Source organism: Eptatretus burgeri, chromosome 12, assembly GCF_056783735.1.
Source record: "Eptatretus burgeri isolate ZD-2024b chromosome 12, Ebu_testis_v1, whole genome shotgun sequence".
Taxonomy (NCBI): domain Eukaryota; kingdom Metazoa; phylum Chordata; class Myxini; order Myxiniformes; family Myxinidae; genus Eptatretus; species Eptatretus burgeri.
The window spans coordinates 29166339-29187929 of NC_140972.1; the positions used below are offsets into that span (position 1 = coordinate 29166339).

At 46.4% G+C, this 21591-nt stretch overlaps 1 protein-coding gene across 3 annotated transcripts in view; it reads right to left on the reverse strand.

Moving 5' to 3' along the window:
• The window catches only part of LOC147015337 (cyclic AMP-dependent transcription factor ATF-6 beta-like), a 78274-nt gene that overhangs the window by 46813 nt on the left and 9870 nt on the right, over positions 1-21591 (reverse strand). For all 3 annotated transcript variants that reach the window (XM_085850007.1, XM_085850005.1, XM_085850006.1), the window contains exons 2-3: positions 14811-14942; positions 13070-13143 (exon numbers count right to left, since the gene is read on the reverse strand). In XM_085850007.1, coding sequence (XP_085706133.1) covers positions 13070-13143; positions 14811-14883 — 147 coding nt within the window. In that variant the 5' untranslated portion in view covers positions 14884-14942. The remainder of the gene's footprint in view (positions 1-13069; positions 13144-14810; positions 14943-21591) is intronic.

Below are 21591 nucleotides of genomic sequence, written 5' to 3' on the forward strand. Positions count from 1 at the left end.
GTTGTATGAGAACGAGTTGAGATAAAACTACCATCCATTCAGCAGATTCTAAATATCACTGAGACATGAAATAAATAAATAAATAAATAAATAAATAATACTAAAAAAAAATCTGATTTTTTTTTTCCAATTACTCCTAAAACTTCTCAAAAAAATAATAAAAAAAAATCTTTTACAAGATATTCAAGCAAATGTACTTGTGTACATTCACTTAACCTCCCAACCTTTCTCCGAGACTGAGGTCAAATGCTCTATCCATAGGTTATTACCCTGTGCTTCCAACCCTTTCCCGCATCTCCAACTTGTTTTTCCCACTACCAACACCCATTACACTTTCACTTTGTGGATGGTCTCGAACAAGAAAACAAACACACACAAAAAAAACTAGAGAGTTCATAGAACATGATATCCCATGCAGTGTTCAAGTACAGTACATACAGTACTGTACTGTACTTCAAGAGTAATAAAATAATGATTTGAACCATCGTTAAAAAAACAATCCGAAAATTTAGTACTATTGACGTAGTCCAGAAGCAATCTTGAGTGCCACCTTATACATCACCCATTGAACCAGAATTACCCTTGGCCACCAAAGGTGAGTGGAGGTTATGTTTTCAACCCTGTATATTTGTCTGTCTGTCTGTCTGTCTACAGGATATCTCAAAAGGCTGTGGACAGATTTGGACGATATTTGGTGGACAGGTTGGATGTGTGACAAGGATGAAAAGATTAGATTTTGGTGAAGATCCGGTTCTGGATCTGGATCAGAGAAATTTTAAAATTTTCGAAGCGATTCATCACCATTGAGAGATGGCTCCAACAACGATATGCAGCATATTTCAAAAAGTTGTGGATGAGTTGTGTAGGTGACAAGAACAAGCCGATTCGATTTTGGTTCAGGTCCAGATCCAGATCTGGCCTATCAGTGGGATACAACGGGTAAACTGTTCAGCCTTGCGGAGGTATGCGCTCCAAAGAGTGCCGTTCTCGCTTAAATTCATGTTCTATAAAACTGGAGGTTCATCGAAGTATGATGACAGACGATTTGTTTGTGTCCTTTATGATGTCCTCAAAAACAGTGAGTTTCCTGTTTGTAATGATTTTCATTTTGTTTGACTGCCAGGCAGGTACACAGAGTAAAAAATATGTTAAAATGAAAGACTTGTCTTCCTATTCATGTTCCTGTTCATGTTCAAAATATAACATTCAATTTTCCTCAATCACAAACTGACCAGATGGACGGACGGCCATGAACCAATTGCTTAACCCCACTTTTTGCTTCGTGTGTGCAGGGTAATCACCCTTTTCATATCCATCTCATGGTATTAGTGGAAGTTGGCAAAGTTCAACATTGTCACTGCTTCATGACGAAAAAGATATTCCACAGTTGATTAGGGTATTCCAGAGATAGCATTGGGTCTCACTCTCAACTATGATCTCTCTTGGGTAATCCACATTTCAAAATTGGCCTCCAAAGCCAGACACTGATTGGGCATCCTCCATTATGCAAAGTCCTTCCTTGGCACACTTGAGCTCCTATCCACCGATAATTGTTGTAATTGTATATGTGTGCCATCCGTGTGCCGCGGAATAAATGTGCCTTATGTTGAACTGCTTTTCCCGTTTCGCTTAGTCTTTTCTTTAATTGAATCTCCATCTTACTTCACGTAAAGGGTTGGTAGTGGGCTAAATACGCCCGATAATTAATCGGAACCGTCGAGGTTGACGATAACACCGCTCGGTTATCCCGATAGTACGGAACGGGTCGCTTTAAGTGGCCCGTGTCCGGAGTCGACCTGCGGCGAGGTGCAATCGCCCAGTCTACCCTCCGTGTGGGTACTTAGGTAGGTCGAATTTGGCGAACAACCCTATCCCACGCGGGGGGCCGATTGGCACGATCGTGGTGAGGCCGAAAGGCCCACCCGTGACTAGTTCCCGGCGTTAGTCCGAGAGGGTCACGACGGAATTGTCCATCCGGTGGGCGACGTGCCGCGATTCGAGTTACGTGGCCGCTCGCACGCCGGCGGGCGCGAATTCGCAACACTGGTGTCAGGAGTGGGATACAAACCCATCCCCCTCCTCGCGGCACTGGTGTCGGAGAGCGGGAAAACGGGCTCTCCTGTCTCCAGCTAAATTCACGGGAATCAGTCCAGGGGTGAGAGGAGCGACCCCCGATTCCCTCCAAATTACGAGCGATTCAAATTAACCCTTTACGAGAAATAAGATGGCGTCTCAAGGCGAGCGGGAGCCGGGGGTATTAGGTATGTGTAGTCATGTAGGATCCATGGCCCAGGTCGGTTCTTTTTATAATTATAACCCCACCACTAACTGTGGTCAGTGGGAGCGGCTTGAGCACGAACTTTGCCAGCAAACGGAGTCACACAATGGCAGCGCGATCGCACCTCAGCGCAGCACGGAGTGGGCTGATATTAATGGCACAGCACGAGGCGTGAGCTCCCAGTCACCGGTTCAAGGCATGTGGTCACGGCATGTGCCATGGCAGGCGTGGCAGGATGACTATGCGAGCATTGGCAGGCTTCAGGCACAATTGGGGGATGTCTTGGAAAAGGTGAAGCGTTATGAAGAATATATCGAGGAGGTGCAAAGTGGAGTGGACGAGTCACACGGCACGCAGACGCGCTTCAGAAAAATTACGTGTACGGGGGGGGGGGGGGAGACAGCGATTGGACGATTTACTGGAACTAATTCGGTGGCAAAAACACGACTTGGCCAATAGAGTCGACAAATTATGTGGGAAAAAGAATTTGGTAGTGTTTTATACCCGTCAGTTGGAATATGCGAAGAGCAAACTGAACAAAAGAATAGAGGAACAGCAGATTGGTATCTCCCAGGAAAGGAAACAATGGGAGGAAGAATGGAAAACCGAGCTTGAAAAGAAACAAAAGGAGCACGACTTGGAAGTAAAACAATTAATGGAAAAATTATTGGAGGAAGCAAGGCGGTTCAAAGAACTGGAGGGGAGAGTGAGGGAAATACAGTTGGAAGAGAAAAAATGTGAACACGATGGGGAGTTGGAACAATTGAAGGAAGAGGTAAGAACAGGCAATCAGGAAAGAGAAAGCCTAGAATGGAAGATAAAAAGAGGAGAGAGACAGCTGGAGGAAAGGACAGAGGAATTGCTGGAAAAGTCAGAACAGTTCAAAGAACTGCAGGGAGAATTGAGGGAGGAAGGAGAAAGGAAAACAAAGCTCAAAAAGGAAAAACGCAAACAAGATGGGGAATTGGAACTACTGAAGCGAGAGGTAAGGGCAAGCCAGTTTAAAAGAGAAATCCTGGAAGGGGAGATAAGAATGGGAAAGGAATGGCAGAAAAAACTAAATGAATACAGTAAAAAAAGGGACGAATTGAGGAGGGAAGCGGTGGAAAGAAGAGATGAAATGAGTGAAGAAGCATGCAAATTGAGAAAGGAATTGGAAAAGAAAGCTTCTGAGTTACAGAAACACCAAAACAAAGGGAGGGAATTACAAAACGAGTTGAGGATGGTGAGAGAAGAAAGAACGACAACAGAGAATGAAACGTTAAGGAACCACACTTTACAGATCGAACAGCTGGAAGCGAAGGCCAGATTAAAGAATGAGATGCAAGAAAGAGTAATGATGGAAGAACGAATCAGATAGGAGAAGGAAGTCAGCCAACTGAAAGAAATAACGAGATTGCAGAATGAGGAACAAGGAAGACAGTGCAATAGGAAATACAAAGAACAAGGAATGAGACAGGAGAAAGAAATCCGTCAATTAAAGGAAGCAATGAGATTGCAGAACGAGGAACAGGAGAGACAGTGGAATAAAAAACTGAAAGAGTATGAATTTGAAACTGAACGACAAAAGGAAAAAAATAGGTTGGAATACGAGGAGAAAGTAAAGGAGCAAGGAATGAAGCAGGAAGGAGAAATCAGGAGATTGAAGGATACAACGAGATTGGAGAGGGAAGAACGAGAGGAACAATGGAATAGAAAACAAAAAGAACATGAATCTGAGGTTGACCAATTGAAAGAAAAGCTGAGGCTGGAGTACGAGGAGATAGACAAAGAACAGCGAATGAAACACAAAATGGAGATGAACCAAATGAAGCAAACCATGAAACTGGATAAGGAAAGACAGGAGAGGAAACGAGGAAGAGTAATGAGACAGCAGCGAATGAAACACAAAATGGAGATGAACCAAATGAAGCAAACCATGAAACTGGATAAGGAAGGACAGGAGAGGAAACGAGGAAGAGTCATGAGACAGCAGCGAATGAAACACAAAATGGAGATTAACCAAATGAAGCAAACCATGAAACTGGATAAAGAAGGACAGGAGAGGAAACGAGGAAGAGTCATGAGACAGCAGCAAATGAAACACAAAAAGGAGATGAACCAAATGAAGCAAACCATGAAACCGGAGAAGGAAGGACAGGAGAGGAAACGAGGAAGAGTAGTGAGAGAACAGCAAATGAAACACAGGAAGGAAATGAGCCAATTGAAAGAAACAATGAGATTGGAAAACAAAGAGCAGGAGGAACAGTGGGAGAGAAAACAACAACTATATGAGTGTGAAATTGAACAACTAAAACGGAGAGCGAGATTGGAGTCAACGGAGATTGAGGAGCTCTGGAGGAAGAACGAACAGCTAATGGGGCTCAGAGAGAAAGAACGACTCCAATGGGAAGGAAAAAGGGACCAGGAAGAGACAGAAAAAATAGAGGAGAGACTGCATGATAATGACAAGGTTAGAGACGTACACACACACACACACACACACACACACACACACACACACACACACACACACACACACACACACACACACACACACACACACACACACACACACACACACACACACACACACACACACACACACACACACACACACGGAGGTAGTGGAGGACCATGAGGGGGAGCTGGCGGACTGGGTGGAGACCCAGTGCGAGCAGCTGGATGGCCTCCTCCAGGAACGAGGGGAGGGAGTATGCCCCCTTGAGGCGAGTCACGACCAAGTGGGTTCGGTCGTGCTTTGCGAGGTTGAGGGGATGGGTGCTGTGGACAGGTGCACGGAGAGCTTGGGGGGTATAGAGGCCCCGGAGACTCTTGTGGGGACGCGAGTCCCCAGTGTGGCTGTCCCTATGTGAGTGGTGCAGGGTGCGAGTGCGTCCGCGTGTGTGGAAGCGACCCCGTGTGTGAGTGGTGTGTTGACAAGTGTGCCGAAGGGCGTGCTCCCCAGCACGCCGTGTGTGGATGAGGCACCGCGGGTGAGTGCCCCCGCATGTGTGAGTGAGGCACGGTTTGTGAGTGAGACACCGCGGGCGAGTGCCCCCGCGTGTGGGTAGTGTGGTTTGTGTGAGGGAAATGGCATGCGTGAGTGAACGGCCGAGTGCAAGGGAGACCATGTGTGTGAGAGAGCGGTATGTGAGGGAGATGTCGGTCGGCATGTGTGAACATGCAGCCGCGTCTCCCGGTGTGAGTTTAATGGAATGAACTGTGAGCGTCGTTACACGCAGGTGTGCGTGGGTCGAATGGAGACGACGACGGCGACATGTGAGGGACAAAAGCCGAGTAGCGGCTGTAGCTGTTTCGGGGACTGTGCCGGGTTCACCCAGCAGCGAGCGCGAGGTCCGTGCTGTGCAACGCACGAGGCCCCCACGTGCTCGCTTGCGAGAGTGAAGTCCCGGTCCGGAAACGCACGCGGTGGATTTGCCGATCCCGCGGACGGACAAAAGTTTAGGCAGGATTTCGGATTTGGACCGGACGGGTTCTCCACACGGGCGTGAGTGTTAAGCTCCAACGGGCAGAGCACATGTGTTCGCGTGGGGAACCCCTCGAGACGTGGGGCTTGTGTTTTCTTTTTTATGCGCACGGTGACGTCATGGCTGCACGTGGGGTTGGAATCCGGCAGGAGGGGTATCCCTGCCGGATGGTACCGTCCAAGGAGGGACGAGGTACACGTGCAGCTGCATGACGTCACGGGCAGGTGCAAAGTGCGCGAGCTGTGAGTTGCCGCGCTGGTGCTGCGCATGTGAAAAAAAAAAAAGCAAGCCTCGCTTTCGGGTGAACAGGATTCCCCGGGCAAGGGGTGGAAGACCCCCTTACCTGGGCACAGGATGAAACTAGTTAGGGGGAAGGGTTAGCTTAGATAGACCGACTTCATGGGGCAGGGGTAAGTCCTCATGGAGTCCGTGGAATGGATTAGTTCGAGGGATTGTTAGTTGAGATTTAGGATGGGGAAATGGGAAATGATTTGGAGACAGTGACAGACTTTGGATGTGTAGAGGGGATGTAGTTTAGCTACGTAGTGTTAAAAGGAACGTGCTATAGTTTAAGGGACGACGTGGGAGCACGAGTTAGTTAGGGGAAGTAGTTAGCAGGATGGCAGAGTTCAGCGGTGAGTGAAGTGGAAGCATGTGCTTGGTGAGTGAGTGAGGCCAGCGGGTCTGTGTGAGTGGAGCAAATGTGGAATGCATGGTGCGATGAGTGATTGGGGGGAGGAGTGACTCCCGCCCAAGGGACCCCGGGGTTAGTGTAGAGTGAGTTAGCTGGGTTAGTCAAATTAACAAACATGGAAGTCGTTTTGCTGTTGGTGTGAATGTAGGCTCGAAACCTGTTTGGAGGGGTGCAGGAGCCCTGTTGACGGGCTGGGAGCGTGGCTGCGAAAGGGGAGTATCGCTGAGTGGGTACCCCGGGCACCGGACTAGTCGGCCGTAGTAGGCCAAGGGCCCATGGGGGGCCGGGATAGCGTAGTGGGCACGGGTGCGCCCGCTTGGTGCGGGGGCTCGGGGCGCCATTAGCCGCGTGGGCAGTGTTGTGGGCACGGGTGACCCTCGGAAAGGGGCCCGGGAAGCCAGCCTGCCACGTGTGTTTCAGGGGAGGTGCCATGGGGGGCACTCCCCGGTGTTTAGGGAGCTGGTAGGCTCGGAGGCAGTGTAGTGCCAGGGGGTGCCATCGTAGGGTATTCGGCAGAGGGTAGTGCCTGCCAAGGGGAGCCACGCGTCCCAGCCATGAGACCGTGTGAGGGCACGGGAAGAAAATTGGGAGGCGAGGCCCGAAATTGTAAGGACACCAACACAGGCGACGGGAATCTGGGTTGTTAGAACCAATAGTTTAAGCGAGAAGCTCTTGTTGAAAGCCCCGGGGTAGTTTAACAGTTAAATGGTTAGGGTAGATTAGGAGATGTACCCCTCCGCACCATCCATCCCTTCGCTCTCGTTGTGGGCCGCTGGACCCACTTTGTGTAATAGATCGCTGAAGTCTGGGGAGGCCATCCTGAGGCTTCGTTGGGCCTCGACACAGGACGCTAACTCTCCCTTATTCCCCTCCGAGAAGGGAACGTAGGGGTTGGGAGTAGGCTAGGTGACAGGAAAGGTTAGCCGAACAAGGACGATAAAGGGGGTTAGGGGACGAATTATAGTGGGGAAGTAAAAATAAAGACAACAAAAAAATAAGTTGGGGCTAAATTGGTTTTGGACAACTTAAGGGAGTGGGTATGGACAGTGACAGGTAAAGGCGATAGGTGGGAGGGAGACAGTAGGCAGGTCCGAGCCCGCCTTCCAAGTGGCCAGCATCACCGCACTCCCTCCACTGCAAGGCAAAGGCCGACCCACTTCATCGGCAGCTGTTGTTTTGCTGCAAGGCCTGTGCCGGCTGGATCAACTGCAGCTGCTGTGCTTCAAGGCCTGTGCCGGCCAGTTCGTCTGCCGGCTGTGTTTGCCTGCAATGGCCTTCTTCTGCAGGCTGTGTTTGCCTGCTCACCTTTGCCATGCCATGCCCACTGCCCCTGTTCGCCAGCCCCCGTTCAATTTTGTTTTGCCCCCCCCCCCTGTTCATTTCCATGTGCGCCAGGATCAAGGCAACAGTTTGCAAGCTGCAAGAACTGCCCTGTTGGCAGCTGCAACACGGGCCTGCAGTGGCGGCCCGTGCACCGTGTTTGCGTCCATCCATCCATTAATCCATCCATCCATCCATCCGTTGTGCTCATTGCGTGTGCCACTTGAGCTGGCACAGAGACTGCGTTTGTGCAGCCCATGCACCGTTGTGGTTCACTGGGTTCATGTTCAAAAGGGAAGGCCTTGGACTGCGTGTGAGCAGCTGGCCACGTTCCCTGCCACCTGCATTGTTTGAGCCAGAGACTGCATGCAAGCAGCCTGGCTCCCTGCTAACTGCTTTCTTTTTGCAGAGTCCATTGATCCTGGGCCATGGTTTAGTGTAAAATTTGTAAGTTAAGGTTAAGATGTACTGTACATATGAGTGCGCCCCCGGTATGTATGTCTTAGCGCCAGCAATTTTATTTAAGTCGTCCGTATGAGTGGGTTTGTTTAGTTAGTTACTCAGCCCTCAGGTTATTTATTTTGGGGACACGAATACCATGAATGTCGCACTCAGGGATCCGTAGGTAAAACGTACTAGGGGAGAACTACACATGATGGCACACGAAAATTTGACGACTCGGGACGAGTCTGTAAAAAGGGGAGGGGGTAGTGTTGTGGTTGAGGAAATTCGCAAACCACCATTCAGGTCCCGTAGGTGAGATATCTCTGTAAGTACATGTGTAGTTAGCCCAAACCCGTTGTTTAGAGGGAATAAATGTGCTTCATTCGGGCTGCGACCCTTTAAGATAGCCGTTTTTCTGTTCTATCTTTATTTTGAACCAACCACGTCTCAACCGCCATCACACAACAACCACCAACCGCAACGCCGCTTCACAACAACAACAACGCCAACAGCCACGACCTTTACCGTCACGGCTCGCTCCAGTAAACATCGCATCACCGCCATTCCAAGCGTCGCCATGGCCATCACCGCCACTTTAGGCCCTCCACCACCTTCACCTCTCCTCCTTCTGCGGCCATTCCCGCGCCGCTTGTGAACGCCGAGCGTCAGGCTGTCCTGGCCTCATGCTGAGCCGCGGGTACAAAGAGCTGCCTTTCCGAGGGGAAGTCGGATCAGGAATGATTCACGCCCACTTCCATTCCGTCCAATCATTAAGCGCGGGGCGATTTGGCCCCGCCTCCAGGCGCGTCGGAGTAGAATCGATATATGCAAATTCGAGGATCAGGGGAGGTTCACGCCCACTTTTCCTCCGTCCAATGGGCGAGCGTGGCTCCGCCCACGAGCCCATCCTGATCCGGAAATTTGCATATGGTTTCTCCTGCCGTACTATAAAGCGCCGAGCGCGGGGCGAATTCAGTCAGTTTCTGTTTCGGGCTCGGGTGAGTTGGAGAGGTGTGGCGGCGGCGAAGTGTGGCAGCAGCAGGCAAGACGGGTCTGGAGGAGAGTCGGTCTGTCAGGGTTCGGAGTCTGTCGGGGAGCTGCAGAGAGGGGAAGCCGGGAGCGCGGTCGAAGTCGCAGTGGAGGCACTCGTCGCGGGACCCAAGCAAGCCAGCTATCCTCTTTCCCCAGAGCATCAACACCCCCCGTTTCCCCCCGCGCTGAGATAGTGCGAAAAGGGGGCCCCGTTCCCACCCCATTCCAAGCAGTGCCAACGAAACCCGCGGAGGAGCGCGGAGTCGGGGCACCGCCGCCATTTTAGGGCTCATCACAAGACGGGTAGGCTCCACGCGGTCTCGGCCCCAGGCCCGTCTGCCCCCTTGTCGTAGAGGGTGGCCCATTTATTTTGCTTTTGAGTATATGTGTTGTCGGCGCCGTCTGTAAGGTAAAACTGTGTAAGTGTTGCCGTGTGCTCGCGTAGTCGGTAGTAGATCTGCATTGTGTTTCTTTTGTTGCAATTGCTTTTGGTGCATAATTGTTGTGTTTCTTTTGTTACATTTGCTTTTGGTACATAATTGTTGTAATTGTATATGTGTGCTATCCGTGTGCCGCGGAATAAATGTGCCTTATGTTGAAATGTTTTTCCCGTTTCGCTTCGTCTTTTCTTTAATTGAATCTCCATCTTACGTCACGTAAAGGGTTGATAGTGGGCTAAATACGCCCGATAATTAATCGGAACCGTCGAGGTTGACGATAACACCGCTCGGTTATCCCGATAGTACGGAACAGGTCGCTTTAAGTGGCCCGTGTCCGGAGTCGACCTGCGGCGAGGTGCGATCGCCCGGTCTACCCTCCGTGTGGGTACTTAGGTAGGTCGAATTTGGCGAACAACCCTATCCCACACGGGGGGCCGATTGGCACGATCGTGGTGAGGCCGAAAGGCCCACCCGTGACTAGTTCCCGTCGTTAGTCCGAGAGGGTCACGACGGAATTGTCCGTCCGGTGGGCGAGGTGCCGCGATTCGAGTTACGTGGCCGCTCGCACGCCGGCGGGCACGAATTCGCAACAATATATACACACACACACATATATATATATATATATATATATATATATATATATATATATATATACATACATATACATATACATATACACACACACACACACACACACACACACACACACACACACACACACACACACACACACACACACACACACACACACACACACACACACACACACACACACACACACACACACACACACACACACACACACACACACACACACACACACTCTCGTACGTATATTATTATTTATGATTCTTAATTGCTGCGGGACAATTAATGTAGTGACACTATTTATTCCCTTTGTTGTGACTGCAAAGTTACTGGATTAAAGCAGTGTATTATTTCAGAACCTATTTCTGATAACTGATGGTGCCTCCCATGGCCAACAATAACTTTTGCCGTTGAAGTTCTGTAGGTCCAGCCATAACTAATTAGCCTTCATTTCATAATAATAATAAAAATAGGACCACCTGTCCTGAAGCTCACCTCGATCAGGAGCAACAGTCACTCAACTGTTGAGTGATCTCTCTTGACGTAATTTTAAACTGCTTTGTTTCCCCCTGCCCCCCCTCCCACTCCCCCCAAGGTATCTTGTGGAACCAAGCTGTTAATGACAATGACCAAGACAAAAATGCCATACTAGTAACATAATGCATGCTAACCCCCCCCCCCAACCCTGCAGACCCCCTTAGACTCTGAATTTTTTAATGCTCTGAACAAACTTTACTACATCATGGGTGATGAAGGTCGTGGTCAAGTTACATTGCAATTGTGTGTGTCGTTCGGAGAAGAGAGCAAATACCAATTATAGGGCGTCCAAAACACCCTCATCTTCTTCTTCTTCTTCTTCTTCTTTCGGCTGCTCCTGTTAGGGGTCGCCACAGCGGATCATCCTTATGATCCGCATAGTGATTTGGCACATGTTTTACGCCGGATGCCCTTCCTGACGCAACCCTGGTCGCCTCTTACGACACAGGGATCGGGTACACCTATTTTAACCGGGGTATACACCGGCCCAGTACACTGGTACTCACTTTGCCGACCTCAGAAGGATGACAGGCTGAGTCAACCCCCTGGTGTATTAATTCAGTGTCCCATCGGGGCTTGAACTCAGGACCTTTTGGATCCCAAGCCGCTGCCCTAACCACTGCGCCAACACCAGGCTCAGTCCAAAACACCCTCATAGACTCCCTTAATGAGTGCACATTTTGATGCATTCAATACACTTTGGTACACAACAGGTGATGAAGATTGTAGTCAAATTTCTTCGAAATTGTGTGTGTAATTTTGGAAAAGAGAGCAAATACCTTTTTTTTTTGGAGGGAGAGGAGGGGGGTCAAAAAAACCCCCGTAAACCCCCTCAATGAGTGCAGATTTTGATGGGGTCAATATACCTTCACTAGGCATCATATATGAAGCTTGTGGCCAAGTTTCATCAAAATTGTGTGTTTGGTTCAAGCGATAATGACTGAAGTGTTTACCAACTCACTGACTGACTCACTGAGTGACTGACTGAATGACTCACTCACTCACCTACAGACACAATTTGATCGCATAAGCTCACCTGACTCAAGTCCAGGTGAGATAATAATGATAAAAATTACCGCCGGTTGGGGGTGACGGTCATCTCTGTTTTGAAAGTATCACATCGACGATTTTTCCAACTTTGAAGACACGTGACTCGATAACCAGGACGAATTTTAAAAAAACCAGCCTGACCAAGTTTAGATATTGTTCCATATTATCAGAATCCGAAGAAATTTCGAAGATCGGATCACAAACGGCGGAGGAGATAGATTTTGAAAATTGATGATTTCGCAACTTTGGAGTGGCCTTGACCTAAACCTTGACCTTCAATCGTGTCAAAAGTCATACCGTCATGCTTCACTCATCGACCCCTACCTACATATCAAGTTTCATCAAGATTGGGCAATTTTTTTTTGATCGTATCACATCGACGATTTTTCCAACTTTGAAGACACGTGACTCGATAACCAGGACGGATTTCAAAAAACCGGCCTGACCAAATTTAGATATTGTTCCATATTATCGGAATCCAAAGGAATTTCGAAGATCGGATCATAAACGGCGGAGGAGATAGATTTTGAAAATGGACGATTTCGCAACTTTGGAGTGACCTAGACGTTGACCTTCAATCGGGTCAAAGGTCATACCGTCATGCATCCCTCATCGACATCTACCCACATACCAAATATAAAGAAAACCGGAAGAAAAAAATGGAGACGTATGTACGGACATCGAGACTGGTTTTATTAGGTCATCTCTAACGAGATGACCTAATAATAATAAAAACAATAATAATAAATCGTAATGCAATTGCATCCATCTATTGGGACCATGCTCTGTACAGAGTGTCGGTGCTGTCGAAGCAGTCTCCTGGGCTATTGGGCACAATCCTGGACAGGTCGCCACTCCGATGCAGGATACTCGAATGGTTCAATCATCCCAGCAAGCTGGTACTCATTTTGCCGACCTCAGAAGGATGGCAGGCTGAGTCAACCCCACCTGTTATTAATTCAACGGCCAGCAGGATTTGAACTCAGGACCTGAGGATCCCAAGCCCACCACCCTAACCATTAAGCCAACACCAGGCATACTACAATGTCACAATAATACTGCACTAACATTCATTAATTAACACCGTCCAAATAAAGGGAAGGTTTTCCACTGAACTCTGTTCTGTGGGTTCCTGCTAGGACCTGTTAAACCCACGTTGTCAAGAGGTATTTTCAACTTTGGGAAGAGAGAAGAAGAAGTTTTAAATCTTTACCTCCATCTCTTGGCGGAGCGAATCTAATATCTGATCCAAATCTTCGATTTCCCCACATTCCAACTCTCCCACACCTGAAAAGAAAGAAGAATGCTTCATAAATTCTTGACAATGATAAACAACACAAGACAACACAATAGTGTGCAGATTACTCTTTAGAGAAAAGCAAAGACAGAGATATCAACACTCATAAGATATAGTTTAAGCAATAACCGATGACATCTTCCAGATAATTATTAATGACCGAATGGTGGTACGTCATGGAACAAGCATACTTCCCCATGAATTAAATAATACCAATTTAACCTACTTTAAATCGACCACCACATAATGTTGTCTCGTTAAAAGTTTTCCTGCACTGTTTATTTATATTTTGTATTTTGTAGTATTTTGTATTTTGTTTGCAATGTCGAAGCTCTCGGAGGAGGTATAACACAGAGCGGACTAGCACTAGACGATAACAGAATGACAAGAGAAGTGGAGGGGGGGGAATGAAGTGACACCAACAGCAGGGTAGAGGGAAAAAATCTAGAGAGACTCAGAGGAGTAGAAGACCATGGGGAAGACACTCCAACAAGGTTGAGACACGAAGATGGGTTTAAAACACAACCAGCAGCACGGGGATGAACTGATAACAGAAAGAAACAGGACAAATCTGGTGCGGAAAACTCCGCTTTGACGAGTTTAAAAGATGCAGGTAATAACCAACGTCCAACATATTCAGACCTGCAACCGGAAATACCGACACCGGTAGTAATGTTGGTATAATTACTACATGCTTGGCGGGGTGGATTTACAATTTTGACGATTTCAACTGGAAACCTAAAATAATCAACGAGCTGCCAGCATCGAGCTTTAGTGTAATCGATGTACATCGAGGTATGCTTGGAGATCAACATGCATGGAAACCAGTAATGAGAGATAAGTACAGCAATGCCAGAAGTCTTATTAACTAATGAATGGACCAATTAAAATGGCTGAAACATTCTTTGTGCAGCATTGCATGTTCATGATTACCTGCAGAAGTCACACAATACCTTTTACCTTTTTCTGCCACTCGATGGGCAAGAACAATCGCCACATAAGACTTGCACTACAAATATTAACACAGGTATCGTGAACAACACACACTTTTTGCTCAGTTGGGATCACTCTGAGTCGAGTCGATGTAACCCAATACTGTACTCTTCACAATCATTAGCCAAGCATGATGCTAAATTTGAACACCTGCGGTTGCAGAGTGAAGTGTTGAAAAATAAATTATTGGTTTTTTTTCCCCACAAAATATCTTTTTGACATTTAAAAATAGTGAAAGTATAACTAAAGCACACATTTATGATCTTACTAATGCCATACTGGGAACATAATGCATGCTATAAAATGACCTTCCTTACAAAGAACCTAAATGCAGGAGCCCATTAGACCCATGCAATCGTTGCCAACCTATGGTTTTGTTTTGTCCATGCTCTATCCTCTTAAAATGCTGAGCATCAAGCAACTCAGCAGCATGTATTATTTTAAAAGTCTTTGGTATGACTCGGCCAGGGTCGGGTTCGAACCGCCAACCTCGCAGACTCAGGGCGGACGCTCTAACAATTACACCACCGAGTCCTGGTATTGTTGAAGTACAAAGACAAATTACTTGATCATAATTTATTTTCAATTCAAACAGTCATTTTAAGCACAAGTGATGGATTCAAAATGAAGTAGCACCATCCAGCTCCAGCAGACAACAAATTACCCCAATCATCTTCGTCAAGCAAGTTGTCTGCCAGAAATCGGCTGTCCAGGTCGAGCAGACAGTGGGTCGCCATCCCCCGTGTGTTGCCCCGGCTGGTCTCTACGTTCCACACTTTCCCTTACCTCGAGTCACCTGAAACAAGAGAAGGCAAAACAGATGTAAAGTAAATTATAAAATAACAATTAAGAAAGCCAAGCAAGGCAGCAAGGAGGGAGAAATGAAAAATAGAAAACATACATGCAACGTAGAGACAGACGTGCCTGCAGAGTGAACGATTTCACGTAAACTGGGATGAGAAATCGGTGCGAGTAATGAGACATCCAGTGACTAAATGATATTTGGATCTATCACACACCACAGGAGGATGCAATCTTGTTCCCACGAGACAATACATTCAGATACGGTATTTCAGGCCGAGATCGCCTCAAATCAAGACCACCATATTCAAAACATCGCACCCAATCCCTTCACTTTGTTAAATGTGATACATTTTTGCATTAGTGGAATATTTTCCTGCCTTGGTTTATATAATAAACATTTTGACACTGTTGAGAAATTATGATGCAAGAAAACAACTTAACTAGAATGGCCCTCGATAGAGTGCATAGTCTCGCCTCACGTGCTCATTCTGAACAAAAATACCATCGTGAACTGAACACGCTACTATTATGGCCGACAGAGCCGTAACATCCATATTATGTCGCACAGTTTCTTGGCATGGATGATGAGCGTCATCATTAAATTCTTCACTCACATCGGGACAAAGATCAGATGTATGAAGATTCTGATTTTTTGGAAAAGGATTTTAATTCAACCAATTACGGTTGGAATACCACTTCACCGATGACATCGTTATCACCTTATATAGCCTACCACATGGGGAGTTGATGACATATGCCAAGTTTCAATTTTTTTCGTTCAGTGGTTTCAGATGTCCAATTTTTTTTCCCCTTTAATCCAACATGGCTGCCATTAGTGGGGCAGATAACAGCAATTTTTGAGAGAAATCGTGCAAATGATGATACAAGCATCAAATTTGGCACATTTGTTCTCCAAGGGATTCTAATCAAATCTGCCTGATTGGCCATTTGAAAAAAAAAAAAAGTCAAGATCACGAATCAATGTTGGATGCTGGCTGAGATTGGTGAATGATTCAGAAACATCATCAAAGACGTTCCAAGTCTGCAATGCAGTTTTCTTCCCTTTACCGTGGAAGGCAGAAACGACGTCACATCCAGTGAACGCATGGAAGTATAGGATCCCTCGAGCTTTCTCAGGCCCTATTGCAGAAACTACCTCATGGACTGGAATCCATCGCGCCTTGGCTCCTTGGCCAAAGGCAATCCACATGTTCTCAAGACCTAGTTCCTGTAAGGATGGCAGTACAGATATTGCTATGACTAGTACGTCCGTGTCATTAGCCTTAATGATAATGGACTTGCTACAATCCGTCGTTGCATCCCTGGCATGTACAAATATTTGAGTGTCAGCTTCTTCATGACAACATGGAGACACAGCATCCAGTGACTTCCTTGTGTTGCTAATGGCATATTCTCCTTTTGTGACGATGACTGTGCTTGTCGTCTATGCTTCACACATCTTTTCCGCAAGGAAGTGAAACAGCTCAGTCTTGTTGCTGTCATCTCGAAGAAAGCTTCTCCAGTTACTTGGGGTCTTACTGGTTCCTGTCACTCTTCTTCTGATTCCTTGCCTCCTTTTTGACCTTGCCTCGGACTTCAGACTTGACTTCTCATACACATCAAACACTACGTCCACCCTCTCGTACCTGGCACCAAAGGATTCCACCTTTGGGATGATGTCTTCTTTATCATAGTCATCAAATATCTTTAAAGTGCGTGGAGGTAGGGTATTGATAAGTGCTGAGCCATCAATGATGACTGCATCTCCCCTTGGTTCTCTGTCTGGGATGTTCACTTGCGCTTCAAGAATTTCAGCCAGCTGTGACTTCAAATTTTTTTGAAGTTTTTTTTTTTCTTCAAATTTTTCAAAATTTGGATTTTCAAATGGCCAATCAGGCAGATTTGATCAGAAAGCCCTGCAGAACAGAAATGCCAAATTTGATGCTTGTATCATAATTAGATATAAAATATTATCCATGGGGAGTCCCCCCCCCCCCCGCTATGTTTAAAGTTTCGCATCGACCAGACAAGCGGTTGCATTGAAAAGCATTTTTGAAGTGAAAAATATACAAGTTAGATGCGGACATATAGACAGACAAACAAGCCGGTAGGCGGACATGGGTAGTCGACTACCCAATAGAACCTGACGTGATGGGCCCGTTCGATGGGGAATGACCTGAGGATTAAGCACAAGAAAATTCATGATTCTAGCTTCAAGGGTTAATGCTGCAGATTGTTTTTTCATTAAAATACCCCCACATTTAGAGGTTTTTCGGCCGTTGCTTGGCAACGGAGGGGTCCATAGCAACGGTTCTTTCTCACACATAACTCGGACATACCATGAACCTACCATACCAGTTTCATGTATATCTGACTCATAGTCTCTGAGATATAACGAACTTCGTTTTTTTATTGTTTTCGACCAGGGTTCATTCAAAGTGTATCTTCTCCGACAATTTTCATAGGATCCGGCTGGAAATTTTTGACAATATGGCTGAATGTACTGCCCACAGTCGCTCGTGGCCCGATTTTTGATTTTCGAAAAAATAAATTTTTTTATGATTTTTCAAAAATTTCAAAGTCCCGTTGCTAGGCAACGGTGGTGTCCATAGCAACGGTTCTCATTTGCACACAACTAGATCATGGTATGAATCTACCAACCAAGTTTCATCGAAATTGCCATTGTATTAACCGAAATCGCCATTTTAAATACTGATAATAAGGGGAGTACAAATCTCATTTTTTTTGTTTTTTTTTCGACTCGATCGACTACCCAACAGACAGATATGGGCGTTGTGATAATCTCGCATCCCCTTCTAGGAAAGACTAAAAAGGGGGGCTGGAGACGGGTCTAAAAACTACTTCCTGTATGTAACAATAATTTGTTGTAATTGTTGTTCTCCGATTTATCTCTTGGAATACGAGCCAATACTGCTCTTGAGCCTGAGCATCAAACTGGGCATCATCTGTGGAGTTCGTAAACTTTGAACTGATGCTGCTAGAGCTCATTTAAATATTAAATTATATTATTTTTGTCATCTTTGAGATGACTTTCCTCAATTAGCAACAGCACATATTCTTTGCCGATTAAGAGAATTAGTGCCAGGTGCAGGTGCAGCCACCAAGTTATCCGAAAGGCACTTGTGGTTTGGAAATCCCAAGCTCGTTTCAACTCTCGAAGGCAACGAGTTTGAAAACCTTTCCTTCCTTCTACTGTATTGATAATTGTGACTCGGCTTTAGAAATGGATACATAGAAAGATAGAAGAAAAAAAAGTGGGGAATTACTTTCAAACACCCAATACAAAAGAAATGCGAAATAGTTTTTAAAGGAGAACATTTTTACCTCCGACAACAAAGGTGGATGGAGGTTATGTTTTAACCCGTCTGTCTGTTTGTTAATTGGATTTCGGCAATTATGTTTGTCGGTTGTGTGTGTCATTCTGTGTGTCTGTCTGTCTGCTTGTTTGTGTTTGTTTACCCTGTAGCAGCCACACCGTTTCAGGGATCATGACCAAACTGGGTACAGACGTCGGCCATGGTCCAACTTAGACACTTGTCGTTTTTGGTGAATCTAGTCAAAGGTCAAGGTCAAGGTCAAGGTCAAGGTCAAGGCCACCAAAATTCTTATTTTCGCAATAACGTCCGCTAAAATGGTCGTATCGACTTCAAACCAAATCCAAAATGTGCATCTTCCAATACTGCATCCAACCATATGTGTCATTGTGGTGTCACACCAACACCCTTCTTAGCGGTCGGGGGTCGAATGTCAGAGGGGGTCGGGTCAAAAATTTCAAATTGCGATAAAAATGCCATTTCAAGTCCGATTAACTTCCAAGTTATGATCATGACCAAACTAAGTGCTATAACTCATTAAACAGCAGCACTATCGACTTATAAGAACCAAATTGATTTCCAGGTTTTTGTTTTTTCAGAGATCATGGAGATATGACAAAGTTATTCTGGCAATTCCTTGCTCAACGAGCAATTTCATTTGTTTGTTTGTGTGCAGGATATCTCAAGAAGTTGTTGACGGATCCAGATGAAATTTTGTGGACAGTTTGAGTGTGTGACAAGGACGAACTGATAAGATTTTGGTGAAGATCTGGATATGATAATTATTAAATTCCTAAGTGATTCTTCACCATTCAGAGATGGGGACAAAAAACGATATACGTATATAGCATGGTATCTCAAAAAGATGTGGATGAGTTATGACAAAACATGATGGATGAGTTGGGTAGGTGACAATAACAAGCCGATTCCATTTTGGTGTGTAACAAGGACGAATGGTCCAGATGCAGATCTGCCCCATCAGTGGGATACAAAAAGTAAACGCTGTATGTGCTCTACCGAGTGTCATTCTAGTATGTTGCAATAAAAATAGAATGGTGTATTTTGATCATCGTTTATTCAGCACCGAGCATGAAGTAGCAGTGATGCCGAATGATGTCAGTGGATGGGATTTCAGGACAGCCTCGGCTGATGCAACACTGCAACATGCTGCATGTGACCTTGATAACATTGTACCAGACCACATTTTGATAATTTAGAGCCTTGACATTGTATCCAAAAACAAAACACTTTCTGATGCAGTAGAGGAGTTACAGTAGCTAGATGTAAACTCTTGTGTGGGGTGTGTGGGGTGTGTTGATATGTCTGGCTTCCTTCTTGGGATTATGGTGCAGTAATTGGTGTTTATTTTGAATTTACCTTTGAGCCACATCATCTGGGTTTGAATAACCCAACTATAAACTGTCGGATTGGTACTTGGTGTGACATCTGGACAGAGGAAGGAAGATAAGGAGACTTGGTGGTGGAATGAGGAAGTACAGGAAAGTATAAGGAAGAAGGGGTTGGCAAAAAAGAAGTGGGATAGTCAGAGAGATGAAGAAAGTCGGCAGGAGTACAAGGAGTGGCGTCGAAAAGCAAAAAGAGAGGTGGCTAAGGCCAAGGAAAAGGCATATGACGAGCTGTATGAGAAGTTGGATACAAAAGAAGGGGAAAAGGATTTATACCGATTGGCAAGACAGAGGGACCGAGCTGGGAAGGATGTGCTGCAGGTTCGGGTGATAAAGGACGCAAATGGGAATGTGCTGACGAGCGAGGAGAGTGTGTTGAGAACGTGGATGGAGTACTTTGAGGAGCTGATGAATGAAGAAAATGAGAGAGAGAAGGTTGGAAGAGGTGGAGATAGTGAATCTGGAAGTGGGATGGATCAGTAAGGATGAAGTGAGGACTGCTATGAAGAAGATGAAAAGTGGAAAGGCGGTTGGCCCAGATGGTATACCAGTGGAGGCATGGAAGTGCTTAGGAGAGATGGCAGTGGGGTTGTTAACCAGATTGTTTAATAAAGTCTTGGAAAGTGAGAGGATGCCGGAGGAGTGGAGATTAAGTGTACTGGTCCCGATTTTCAAGAATAAGGGTGATGTGCAGAGCTGTGGAAATTACAGAGGGATAAAGTTGTTAAGCCACACCATGAAGTTGTGGGAAAGAGTAGTGGAAGCTCGGTTGAGAGGAGAGGTGATGATCTGTGAGCAGCAATATGGGTTTATGCCAGGAAAGAGCACCACTGATGCGATGTTTGCTTTGAGAATGTTGATGGAGAAGTATAGGGAAGGCCAGAAAGAGTTACATTGTGTGTTTGTGGATTTAGAGAAAGCTTATGATAGGGTGCCAAGAGAGGAGTTGTGGTATTGTATGGGGAAGTCGGGAGTGTTGGAGAAGTATGTGAGGATCGTGCAGGATATGTATGAGGACAGTGTGACAGCGGTGAGGTGTGCGGTAGGAATGACGGACCGGTTTAAGGTTAAAGTGGGATTGCACCAAGGATCGACTCTGAGCCCTTTCCTGTTTGCAATGGTGATGGACAGGTTGACGGACGAGATCAGACTGGAGTTCTCCATGGACCATGATGTTCGCGGATGACATCATGATCTGTAGGGAGAGTAGGGAGCAGGCTGAATCGAGCCTTGAGAGGTGGAGGTACGCACTGGAGAGAAGGGGAATGTTAGTCAGTAGGAGTAAGACGGAGTACATGTGCGTAAATGAGAGGGAGGGTGGTGGTATGGTGCAGTTGCAAGGAGTTGAGGTGGGGAAGGTGGATTGGTTTAAATACTTGGGATCAACTGTCCAAAGTAACGGAGAGTGTGGGAGAGAAGTGAAAAAGAGAGTGCAGGCAGGATGGAGTGGGTGGAGAAGAGTTGCAGGAGTGATTTGTGACAGAAGGGTAGCTGCAAGAGTGAAGGGGAAAGTATACAAGACGGTAGTGAGACCAGCTATGTTGTATGGTTTGGAGGCGGTGGCGCTAACAAAAAGACAGGAAGCAGAGCTGGAGGTGGCAGAGTTAAAGATGCTGCGATTCTCGTTGGGAGTGACGAGGATGGATAGGATAAGAAATGAGTGTATTAGAGGGACAGCGCTGGTAGGACGGTTTGGAGACAAAGTGAGAGAGGCGAGATTGAGATGGTTTGGACATGTGCACAGGAGGGAAACAGAGTATATCGGGAGAAGGATGTTGAAGATGGAGCCGCCAGGCAGGAGGAGAAGAGGAAGGCCAAAGAAGAGGTTCATGGATGCGGTGAGGGCGGACATGCGGGTGGTTGGAGTGTCAATGGAAGATGTGGAGGATAGAGCGAAATG